We start from the raw sequence: 11446 nt of genomic DNA on the forward strand, positions 1-11446 counted from the left end.
AATGAAAAAGGGATGACTTCAAGAGCTATGAGGCAAATTGCCAGGATGGGATGAGGGGTGTGAGGGGAGAGAAGCATCAGGAGACTCCTGGATTTCTGGATGTGAATGGAGGTGGTGCCATCACCCAAGTCAGAGAGTGATAGAATAAGTTCACCAAGTTGGGGTCTGAAGAAAGGGCCAATTTGGGGCAGGTTGAGTTTGAGGTGCCCTGTGTGAGACAACCAAAAGAGGGTGTCAAGTAGACAACAGAAAATAAGGGCAGGTCTGGCTGGAAATAACCATTTGCAGTCAACTGTTTATTGGTGGTAATTTAAGCCTGGGTGTGAACAAGACTGTGAGAGAAAGTTTAAGGTGGGAAGAGGAGAAGGTCTAGGATGAGGCCTTAGGGAACCTGATATTCAGGGCCACTAGAGGAGGTTGATTGCAAAGGAGACACAAGAAACCAGAGATGTTAACAACAGCTATGAAATCCTATGGGAATATTTTATTTTCACAGTTACTTTTAAAATTGGGTGGAATTTTTTTAAGATCCATCCATTTATTCTAGAGAGGGGAGGGGAGGGGCAGAGGAAGAGGGAGAGAGAGAATCCCAGGCAGACTCCCTGCTGAGAGCAGAGCCCAACATGCAGCTCTACTCCACAATCTCAAGATCATGACCAGAACTGAAATCAAGAGTCTAATGTTTAACTGACTGAGCCACCCAGGTGCCCCTACTGGGGGAAAATTTTTAGTTAAGGAAAAAAAAAACTTGGGCAGTCCAGGTGGCTCAGCGGTTTAGTGCCGCCTTCAGCTCAGGGCCTGGTCCTGGAGACCCGGGATGTAGTCCCACGTTGGGCTCCTTGCATGCAGCCTGCTTCTCCCTCTGCCTGTGTCTCTGCCTCTCTCTCTGTGTCTCTCATGAATAAATAAATAAAATATTTTTTTAAAAAAAGGAAAAAAACTTTTTATGACTTCTGGACCTCAATTATCTTTCTGGATTTTGAAAAACAGTACCCATGGGCAAGAGGTGGTATTCAAAACATTTAATTAGCAGGTCTTCAGAGTACCAACACTTGGATGGCAGCTGGAGTAGGGATGGGTCTCAGAGGCTTTTTCTAGGGAGCCCTCTGCCCACTTTTAACCCTATGGTTGCTGGATCATGAAGTGGAAAGCGGCTGGGTGGCAGAGGGCCACATGGAAGGGATTTTGGAACAATAGCTATTTCGTGATTGCTACTGATTATCAGCCCTGCCTAAGGGTCCTCACCAACTGGATCCCACCAGCTCCCCCCACCTCCCATTTTCTGCCTACTTGTCAAGTAGGCCTACTTGATCAAGTCCTAGGACTTGATCCTAGGACTCCAGGATCACACCCTGGGCCAAAGGCAGGCACTCAACCGCTAAGCAACCCAGGCATCCCCATTTCTTCCTTCTTTAAAAAGTACTCTCTATGCTAAATGTGGGGCTTAAACTCATGACCCCAAGATCAAGAGTCACACACTCTAATGACTGAGTTATCCAGGCACCCCTAGTCATCATTTCTTGAGAACCTCTTGCCTTTTCTTTTTTTTTTTTTTTTCCCCTTGCCTTTTCATGTCTTCATGATCTTACCTATGCCTAGAATGCCTTTCTCTTCCTTGTTTGGCAAATTTCTTTGCATCTTTATAGGCCCAGGTAAAATATCACCTCCTCTATAAAATCTTCCTTGACTTCCCAAGGTAGAATTAATTGCCTCTTTATCACTGTTCTGTGAATATACATACTTTTATTATAGCATTTATCACATTGAATTGTGTCTTGGTTCTGTCTCCTTCACAAAGTTGTGAGCTCTTTGAAGACTAGCACTGTGTCCCATTCATTCTTATACCCCAGCATCTACAACAATGCCTGGTGCCCATGTACTTGATTTTTTTTTTAATTTGTTGAATGATTCTCGAATAGGACTGCAAGGTCAGAAGGGGGCCTATGCTATCTTTTCTCCCAGTTGGCTATTTAAAACTCAGCAACAGCCCTGATACATGCTACAACACTGATGAAACTGAAGACATTATGGCAAGCAACAGAAGTCAGTTACAAAAGACCACATATTCTATGATCCCAGTTGTGTGAAATGTCCAGCAGAGGCAAAGCCACAGAAGCAGAAAGTGGATTAGGAGCTTGAGGGGATCGGGAAGAAAAAAAGAGTGACAGCTAAGGAGTATGGAGTTTCTTTTTGAGGTGGTAAAAACGTTCTTGCACCGACTGTGGTGGTGTTGCACACCTCTGTGGATATAAAAATCATTTAGTTGTGTACTCTAAAGGTGAATTGTATGGTGTGTGAATTATACCTCAATAGTACTGTTATTTTAAAAACACCTGTTACATTTTAAAAAAACCAAACAAACACAAAACCAAAAAACAAAACAAAAAGAAACCCCACCACTGTGTCTGATTCCATGGGAAGATTCAAATGTTTGCTGCTGTTGAGGAAGATGGTCGTGCTGGGAGTGTGGAGAGGTAGGTGAGGCACGTGGTTGTTGTGGGGAGTTGTCATACGTGGAAATCAAGTTGAGTCCTTGTAATAAAACGGGCCACAGAATATTTCAGAAGGAGGGGTTCTGTTGAAAACGGAAACCACTTCAATGAAATCAGGTTTCAGCAAAAAAGGGATGAGGTTAGCTTGAGGAGAGTGAAATTTTACTTTGAAACTGGTGGCTGAGTGTGGTCTCCTCACTTGGCCTGGGAATTTTTTAAGAGGAGAGAGAATATGTAATATAGTATAAAATAAATAAAATAAAATAAAATAAAATAAAATAAAATAAAATAAAATAATATAATATAATATAATATAATATGGGGGGGGGGGACCTCTGATACACTCAGCCTGTAAACCCAGCATCTAGGAAGTAGGGAGCTTGAAAGGAGGCTGCCCTCCTTTTCCCAGGCTGGGAGCTGCTGGAAGGTCCTTTGTTACAGTGCAGAGCCTGTAGACTCTGAAGCCTGACTCTTCCACTTACCAGATGTAATGTTTTGGGAAAAGGGAAAATCATTCAACCTTAGTACTTATGGTACTGTCTCTACCATAAAATGGGGGTAATGATAGCACATTCCTCACAGGACTGTTGTGAGGATTAAACCAGTGAAGATTTTTTTTAAAGATTTTATTTATTTATTCATGAGACACAGACAGAGGCAGAGACATAGGCAGAAGCAGGCTCCCTGTGGGAAGCCTAGGGTGGGACTTGATCCCAGGACCCCGGGATCACACCCTGAGCCAAAGGCAGATGCTCAACCACTGAGCCACCCAGGTGCCTCTCATATAAAGAACTTACAGTGTCCAGTACAGAAGTGCCTGGCTGGTTCAGTGGCTAGAGCATGTGACTCTTGATCTTGGGGTCATAAGTTCAAACCCCATGTTGGGCATAGAATTTGCTTAAAAAACCAAAACCAAAACAAAACCCAGTGCCCTGTACATAGTGAGGATGAGAAGAAGGCAGTCCCTAAAGGGATGGACAGGTTAGTGTCTAGAGCCACAATACTGGTGGCTGGAGAAGTGGCTGTTCCCTGGATAGCCTTGAGAGAGATTGGGGAAGAGGTAGCAACTGGTGCTGGTGGTGGTGGCGGCAGTGGCCGGGAGGTGGGGGTGTCAGGTCAGGGTGGTGGCTGGGAAATGGTCTGAAGAGTTAGCAGCAGCATTGCTCAACCCTGCCGGTGGGGCTCAGACTTCCTGTTTTCAGTGTCTGTGAGCCCTGATGCTGGAACTACTCATGTTGGAACAAGATCTTTCTTGGCCCCTGAGGCGGTGGGGGGGGGGGGGGGGATGCAGAGGCTATGAAGCAGCTCAGCCTGGGCTGGGCCCCTTAGCTTCACATCATGCTTTTTCTTTCCTGGCAAGCTTTAGCTCCCATAAAACGCACTCATGCAATCCTGGGGTGGAGGAGAGGAGGGGGCTCCTGCTCGATTCTTTAAGAATTTACAAAGTTTTGTAATAACATCCAACGTTTTTGTGCCTTTACTAGGTGCCAGTATTGTACTAAGAGATTTGGGAACTCATGAATCCTTGTAACATTCCTGGGAGGTAGATATTATTATCTCTTTTTCACAGATGGGGAAACGGGCACAGAGCCCCAAGTCACACAGTTAGTGTCAGAGCCAGGGTTCTAGTCCAGACTACCTGACTCTATAAACCATGCTCTGAACCACTGTACTACAATAAATAACTTGGCCTGCTAGATTATAGGGATTAAAAGCAAAATACTCTGGGTTCCTGCTTGCCAGTTGCCCAAGGTCTAGGGAGCCTCTGAATCGGAAGCCCACGAGACATTGCACCCTCAAACTCCACTCAAAAAACTGACTATTCATGCAGAAGACACATTCTGACCATATCTTGAATTTACTTGGACCTGCAGGTAATCTGGCCAGTTGTCCCCAAAGGATCTCAATCAAGAGTGCTTATCAAAAACATCTGGGGAAAAAAAGAAAAAGAAACCTCTGGGGAATTTTTCTAAACTCACAAGACCTGGCACCAGCCCTGACCTGAATCACAATCTCTATGGGTGGAGCATTGGCATGTATATATTTTTTAAAAGGTTCTTAGGTGACTTGGTTAAGAAACACTGCCAAAACCCATTAACATAGCTTGGAAATTTCAACATTTTACCATCCAGTTGTATCTCCCCACCTGCCTTCTACACCCCAGTTCTCCAGAAGTCAATGTTTGGTTCAAAATGTGTGGCCACCTCCATTAGGATACCACCTAGCTCTAGATTCTGAGTCCCCTAATATTTGGGATAGCAGTGACTGGTCATGAGCTCCATTAACACACTGAGAAAACTTAGCACCAGACCCTCACACAGATGATGGGAAATTGTTTTCTGTTCTCTGAATGCCACACTCAAGCTGGGCTGGGTTTTAGATCAGCAATTTGCACTCATGCAGGTGTTTTGCTTGGTTGAGGTCAGCCCCAGGGTTATTATGAGCAGGGTGAAGAGAATATGGTGGGGCCTATCCTAGTGGATCACTGTGTACAGCTGTACAAGATGTGCACTGTACAAAGGCATCAGTCTAAGGAGAGAATTGACAGTTGATATCAGGCCTGCACACCATGTGCTTATGTGATATGGAGGACCTATTCTATAACTCTTCTAGACTCTACTTCCCAAAGCCCCATTAAGTCCAGAGATTCAGCCCCCAAGAAACTCTGGGGTATATGCCACCACCATTATTTTCCACTTTTTAAGCTTCCCAACTCCCTCTCATACAAGTACCAAGAAGGAACCAAAGTCTTCAGAAAAATCACATTTTATTGATCTTTATTCAAAATTACAAAAATAGATATAAATAAAAATAGCAGAATATAATTATTAAATATTCAGTGTACACGAGTGGTCCTCACCTCACCCAGTGAGGATTGGATAAACTCAGCTGAAAAGTCAGAAGGGATAACTGGCCAAGAAAGAACATCTATGTAAAAATGAAACTGAAAATTTAGTGCTGGTCACAGGCCATGCCCCAGAATGATACATTCATAGGCATCATCACATGAGAGGCCCAAGAGGCCCTAGGAGTGACCTCTCCAGACCATTTTATGTGACATCAAAGTACACTCAGTTTAGGGAAATATCTAGACTTGCAGTCAAACTCAGGAACACTAGCTGTTACACACACTGACACTCAGCCTGTGCACCAGTGTGCAAACATATACACACATATATAATATTTCCTGATACATTCATGGAATGTCAGAGCCCTTCCATCAAGTCATTAGTGTCTCCACTCCCCAAGCCACTGTTCAACAGTGGCCACGCTCCCTCAAGAGACCTCTGTTCTGTTCTACTTCCTAATTAAGAAATTATTCATTTCCCAACAGTGGGCCTCATGAATGCCCGCTGTTGGGGGAGCTGGCTCTCTTTCTACCTATGCTCAGGAAATGGCATTTTTCACTCCAGGAGGCTTTAGTTCAGAGAAAGACAAACAACTGGTCAATACCATCCTGGGTCAGGGCCATTCCTCCAACCTGGCCTCAAGAGATCTGGGCACTCAGCACTCAGGCCTGTATCTGAAGATCAAGCTATTGCTGCTCACCCTGGTGGGCAGTACAAGCAAAATCATCTCTGTAATAGCCTATCTTCCTCAGTTCCTTCCTTATAGAGAGCTGATGCAGATGGTTCTACAGCAAAAATGATAGTCAGCATGGGAGTGGGTGGACCCCTCTCTTCCCTTGGCCCCTTGGGGAGCCTCAGAGGGTTAGGCCATTCTGTTCCCCTATGTGCCTGCGGATCCAAGGCAGGAAGCGTGAGACCCTTGTGTAGACGCCTGGCTTGTTCTTCATGGCACATCCACTGCCCCAGCTCACAATCCCAGTCAGAGTCAGGCGGCCTTGTGTAGAGCAGACCAGGGGCCCCCCGGAGTCTCCCTGTTAAGCCAAAGACACAGAAAGTGAGCCCCCGGGAAAAGTGAGGAGGGGCCCATCTGACCCAATCACCCAGTCATCCCCAAGAGAAAGAAAGAGAGAGTTTCTTAGTTTTAAAATCCTTCGTGATTCCGCATTTCCTACCATATCAAGTTTAAAATACTCTGCTTGGCTTACAAAGCCCAGCTATCTGCCACAATTCCATCTGCATTCTCAGGTGCTTTTCCTCCCCATCCTGGAATATGCCATGCTCATTCTCATTTTTGTATCTTTCAATGGGAATGTTCTCCTTTCTTCCCCCTGTCTCCTCAGATGCCTACAGAGTCGCACTCACCCCTCGCTCCCAAACATCTGATCATTTACAATTTATACCAGGCCCTGAACACTGAGTAGCATTATTTTTCTATTGTTCTCCTCTTTTATGGCCTTATTTCCTTCCTGTCTCCAGCCTGAAGTGCCTAGCACAGAGCCAGGCTCACAACTGTTTGGTAAACACATAAAGATCAGTTTAAACTGTCTAAGGCCTGAGCTCCTAATTCTGACTTCTTGGGGCTCTGGCTGGAGAAAGACTCCCCAAAGCTGGCAGGGACAGGCCCACAAGCCCTGGGGAGTTCTGGGGGTGACAGGAAGAGAGGCTGGAACTCTCACCTGGCAGGAATCTGTTTCCCACTCTGGGTCAGCAGCACACAGCATTTGGTCGGTGACTTCAGAGCCATAGTAGTGGGGCTGCTGACACTCCTGGTGGGAAACCAGCTTCACAACAGTCATTTTCAGCTGCTCTGGATAGAGATAGTCAGCTAGATGGAGTAAACAAGGAGAAGTTTACATGAAGATGTGTCTGTCCAACCTTCCCACTGGGACCCTTGGCCAGGGAGGGGACCAAAAGGTGCTCCTGCCAGGGAAAGCCTTTACTCTTTCTGTCCCAAATCTGAGCTTTTACCTCATGTATAGCCTCTTACCCCCTATCTATTTACCTTAATGATCCATCACTCCCTAAACAGTGCTCCCCATTCCATCTCTAAACCCATCTGCTACCTCCACAATGCTCCCATCTCTATCTCCACGTTCCTCTCTTGTTCAAGTTGAGCTCACCTCCAGGTGACAAGACTCCCCCAGGACCCTCTCAGCCATCCCCAAATGTCACTTACTGGAATTCTCTTTTCCAAAGCCACTGATCTCACAGCTTGCACCAAAATGAGCATCACCACGTGATGGAGGGAGGCAGATGGTTTGTATGGACCTGGATGGCTGTGCACACTGGCCCTCATCAGAACGGATCTTCAGCAAGGCTGAAGGGGGAAGAGGGAAGCAGGAGAAGTCAGGGGGAAAGATCTCTACCTGGTCAGGCGGTCACCGTCTCTCCCCTCCAAATGCTGAAGGATTGGATGTTTATCCCCAAATCAGTTAGGGACAGAGGTCATCCTGGAAATAGATTATTCCAGGTAATAATCTGATAGATTATTACCTGAAACAAGCCTCCCCTGTCCCATGCCTCAAGGGCTTTGTTCCAGCTGCTGACATAAGACTTGGCCAGCCAGGGCTGCTATATACAGATGTATGGGTGGCTGAGGTAGATGGGCTAAATTCAGCCCAATGCTGAATTTCCAGATCCTGGGACAGGCAGAGGTTGCATCCAACAAAAGAAGGGGCCTCTGAGCCCAAGTCATATGCACATGGGGCCATTGACATCTAGATGAGGCTAAATGTTTGGAAATTCAAGGACTCTTACAGGGGAGCAGCAGGCCCCTCACATATGTCCCTTTATTATATAAAACAGGATATTCAGTTCCCCCTAACAACCTCAATCTCCCATTTGGTTCTCTTCTTGGACCCCACTTCCTCCAATCATCATCTTTATGGCAGAAAAGGGTTTTCCACTCACCAATATCATTGTGGTGAGCAAGACTGTCAGCACTATAGTCCTCATGCAAGATGAGCTTTTCCACCTCAAACTTCATCTCCCCAAATGTTTTGGAGATACGCTTTGACCGACCCAGGTAGACAATGTAGTCCTCCTTCCTCTGGGAATTACTGTGGGAGGGGAGACTTGTCAGATAGTCTGATCTCATGAGATCTTGTCATTTCCCCTCCACAGCAACCTCAGAGCACGACTTGTCCCCAAGGCCATGGACTGCATGGAGAGGGCTTAAGGGGGGGTGGAATTTAAGTGGAATCCTTTGCTGGGAAGGAGAATGGGATGTTTTTGGGGTAAGGCAGGAGGGTCAGGGAGAAGAGACGGAGGGACTTACATGAAGCAGTGTGTGGCGCTGACCACCCAGCAAGGACTAATGAGGCTGCCACCACACTGATAGGTGACAGAGCCTCCACGGTGCTTCCTATAGATGGCTGCAAACCAAGGCTGGTTCTCGATGGTGGTGAATTCTCCGCCAATAATCTTAAAGCGAGGCCTCAGAGCCTTCTGGCCACATTGAAACTCTGCTTTTTCTGGAGGAGAGTGAGGATTTTTTTCTGGAGAAGAAAGAAAAGGATGTCTTAGGGAGGCAAGTAGGATAGTGTCCCTGTCTTGTCCTCTGACCTCCCAGTTTTTCAAGGCCAGGCAGGCCTCCCTCCTCCACCCTCCTGTGATGGGATAAAGGGACATATAAGTTTGTCCCCTTCCACCTGACTGTCATAAACAGGTCAGTGACACTCACCAAAAGAGCAGTGCTGCACTGTGCACTCCTGGACAAGCTGCATCAGGCCAACCTGCACATAGCACCACGGCTTTCTCTGGTGGTCCGGGTTCCTGGTAACACAGAGAGGTTGGGGGGAGTGTCATTCCAACCCAGAATGCATTTTCTTCCCCTCCAGGGAAAAGTCAGCCAGAGGCCTTGCTATTCTCATGCTTATGGACAGCACTCTGGAAATATAGGGGATGGTAACAGGGTCCCTTTGGGGCTACCAGAGACTCTTTGCTGCTCCCACCTCACCTGCAGTAATTGTGTTTGCCCAGGCCCAGCTGAAGGGCATCAGGTCTGAGGGCGTGGTACTGTTTCAGAAGAACAGCTGCGGAGTTCCAGGCCAGGCAGGGCCTGCCCCTGGTGTTGGTGTTGGCCTTCCCGCGGTAAGAGTGACCATTCCCCTCGTAGCAGGTTTTTGATGTATCTAAGGAAGAATGGGAGGATGAGAGATATTAGAAAGAAGAGGAAATTCAGACAGGTATTTTAGAGAGCCTATCAGGCCTCACATGATTTCAGGCCCGGCAGAAAGCACTAGAAAGGGTTTCCTTCCCTCCTCATCACACATTTGTGCAACCACAGATTCACGAAACAGCATGTGTTTATGCTCCACTGTGTATATCACACAGGGATGAAGATGTTCCTCGCTCCACCTCCAGCTCCTGACTCCTGCCTGCTTTTGCACCTTGCCCATCCTCCCTGTCCCCAAGTCTCTGGTGCCCCCTGCTCCCCAGTTAGAGTCAGGATCCCCATACCTATCTCACAGTGTTCCCCCTGGAATTTCTTTGGGCAGTTGCATCGCTGAATGTTGGAGAAGTACTTGTAGGACACGCACGTTCCTCCGTTCAGACAGCTGCAGTTTGCTGGAGATCACAGAGATGGAAGGGTAAGCAAGGGGGGCGGGGCGCAGGAGCAGGCAAGCGGGGAGCCAGGCCTGCAGCGCCGTCTGGGAGGGGCCGCCCCCTGAGGCTTCTGCAAGTGGTCTGTGCAGCCAGACATTGTGCAACGGGTGGATACTCACATGCGCTAGACACTGGATGAAACTCATGGCTGCCCTGGAAGAGATGGAGGCGAGGAGAAGTTCATCCAAGGTCCCAGGCTCCTGGGCCTCAAAGATGAGGAAACACTGGCCCCAATCCCAAATCTCACCCTTTCCTCCGTGCCCCTCTGTCCTCTCCTTGTTCACATCTAACTAGCCCTCAAGTGCAAGATCATAGGTTTCAAGCAGGGAGAAACGGATGGACTCAAGCCGGCGGCACAGAGCCGGCAAGGAGGCTGGCGCGGTCTCTGGGGCTTCTTCCCCCCTTGCCCCAAAGTGGGAACTCCCTGAGCCGTCAGGATGCTCACGGCCACATCTGTCCTCCTCCCCCTGACGGGGTCCGGCCCCGCGGTTGCTGGAACCGGGGCACTCCGGCCCCCTAGGCCGCCCCCCGCCCGCCTCGGGCCGCGGGGAGCAGCGCGGGAAAGCGGCTAATTCGAGAGTCGCTCACCACTAGGGCGCCCAGGAGCAGGCACGTCATCAGGGCTCTCATGGTGGCGGGGCTGAGGCTCCGGGCGGCGGCTCTGCTCGGGAGGGAGAGGTCAACTTGAGAAGGACGCGGGGGAGCGAGGACGTGGGCCGGGGGTGCCGGCAGCTCGCGGCAGGGCCGGGGCGCGGGCGGGCTCCCCGCGGGGGGATGGATGCCCGGCGAGGCGCACCGGCGCGGGCAGCGCTGACTCAGGCTCGGCGGGGCCGGGCCGGGCACCCCGCGCGGCCGGGGCGGGGGGGTGTCGGGGCGGCCTGCACTCACCGGTAGCTGCGGCGGCGGGGCGGGGGGACGCGGAGCCGGGACGGAGGGACCCGCTGGGGCTCGGACAGTCCGCGAGGCTCTGGGGCTCCGGGGGCCGCGCTGTGCCGCTCGCCGGCTGCGGGGCTCTATCTATATCAGGACCCGCCCCGGCCCTGGCCCCGCCCCAGCCTGGGATCTCCCCAACCCTTTCCTTCCCTCGGCTTCCCTGGGGACAGCCGCGACCCGGACCCGTGGGCTTCCACGGCCTCGGCTGGGAGCGGGGCGCAGCGCGGTCCCCAGCGGAGGGGACGGGGACGAGCGAGGTCTGAACAGAGGGATCGAGGGGCATCTAACTCCCTCGCCCCCTCCTCCGGCTCACCTGGCCCCGGCTCCACCCCAGGGCCGAGAGCGCCGCGAACTGCACTAGCGAGACTCTCCTCCCGCCGGCTCTGCTGTCTCTTCCCAGATCCCCTAAATCAGCTCTTTTCCAGTCTTCCCACCTTCGGCCCCCCACTGCCTAGGAGAGTGACCGGGACCCGGGGTATAGGGACCTAGTGCGCGGCTCCTAGAGCTAAGTCTCTTTCTCAACGTGAAAATGCAGGTGACAGGGGCGCCTGGCTGGCTCAGCGC

The 11446-nt window shown here is 49.8% G+C and overlaps 1 protein-coding gene across 1 annotated transcript; it reads right to left on the minus strand.

The window, feature by feature from the left end:
* Positions 1–5252: 5252 nt before the first annotated feature.
* PLAU (plasminogen activator, urokinase) lies at positions 5253–11230 on the minus strand. The gene is made up of 11 exons (XM_041750793.1): positions 10838–11230; positions 10538–10610; positions 10069–10102; positions 9803–9910; positions 9300–9474; positions 9024–9115; positions 8619–8838; positions 8252–8400; positions 7518–7658; positions 7018–7166; positions 5253–6372 (listed from the first exon to the last, which is right to left on the minus strand). The coding sequence occupies exons 2-11, from the start codon at positions 10577–10579 to the stop codon at positions 6196–6198; spliced, it is 1287 nt and encodes a 428-aa protein (XP_041606727.1). The 5' UTR covers positions 10580–10610; positions 10838–11230; the 3' UTR covers positions 5253–6195.
* Positions 11231–11446: the final 216 nt, after the last annotated feature.

The sequence above is a fragment of the Vulpes lagopus genome, chromosome 3 (genome assembly GCF_018345385.1).
Source record: "Vulpes lagopus strain Blue_001 chromosome 3, ASM1834538v1, whole genome shotgun sequence".
Lineage (NCBI taxonomy): Eukaryota > Metazoa > Chordata > Mammalia > Carnivora > Canidae > Vulpes > Vulpes lagopus.

Bases quoted from the DNA above. Each gene is read 5' to 3' on its own strand.
- PLAU (XM_041750793.1), bottom strand. From the start codon at position 10,579: ATGAGAGCCCTGATGACGTGCCTGCTCCTGGGCGCCCTAGTG. The intron at 10,103-10,537 runs GTGAGCGACTCT...CATCTCTTCCAG, and splicing joins TGCTCCTGGGCGCCCTAGTG to GGCAGCCATGAGTTTCATCC. The intron at 8,839-9,023 runs GTGAGTGTCACT...TTTCTTCTCCAG, and splicing joins AGTGCAGCACTGCTCTTTTG to AAAAAAATCCTCACTCTCCT.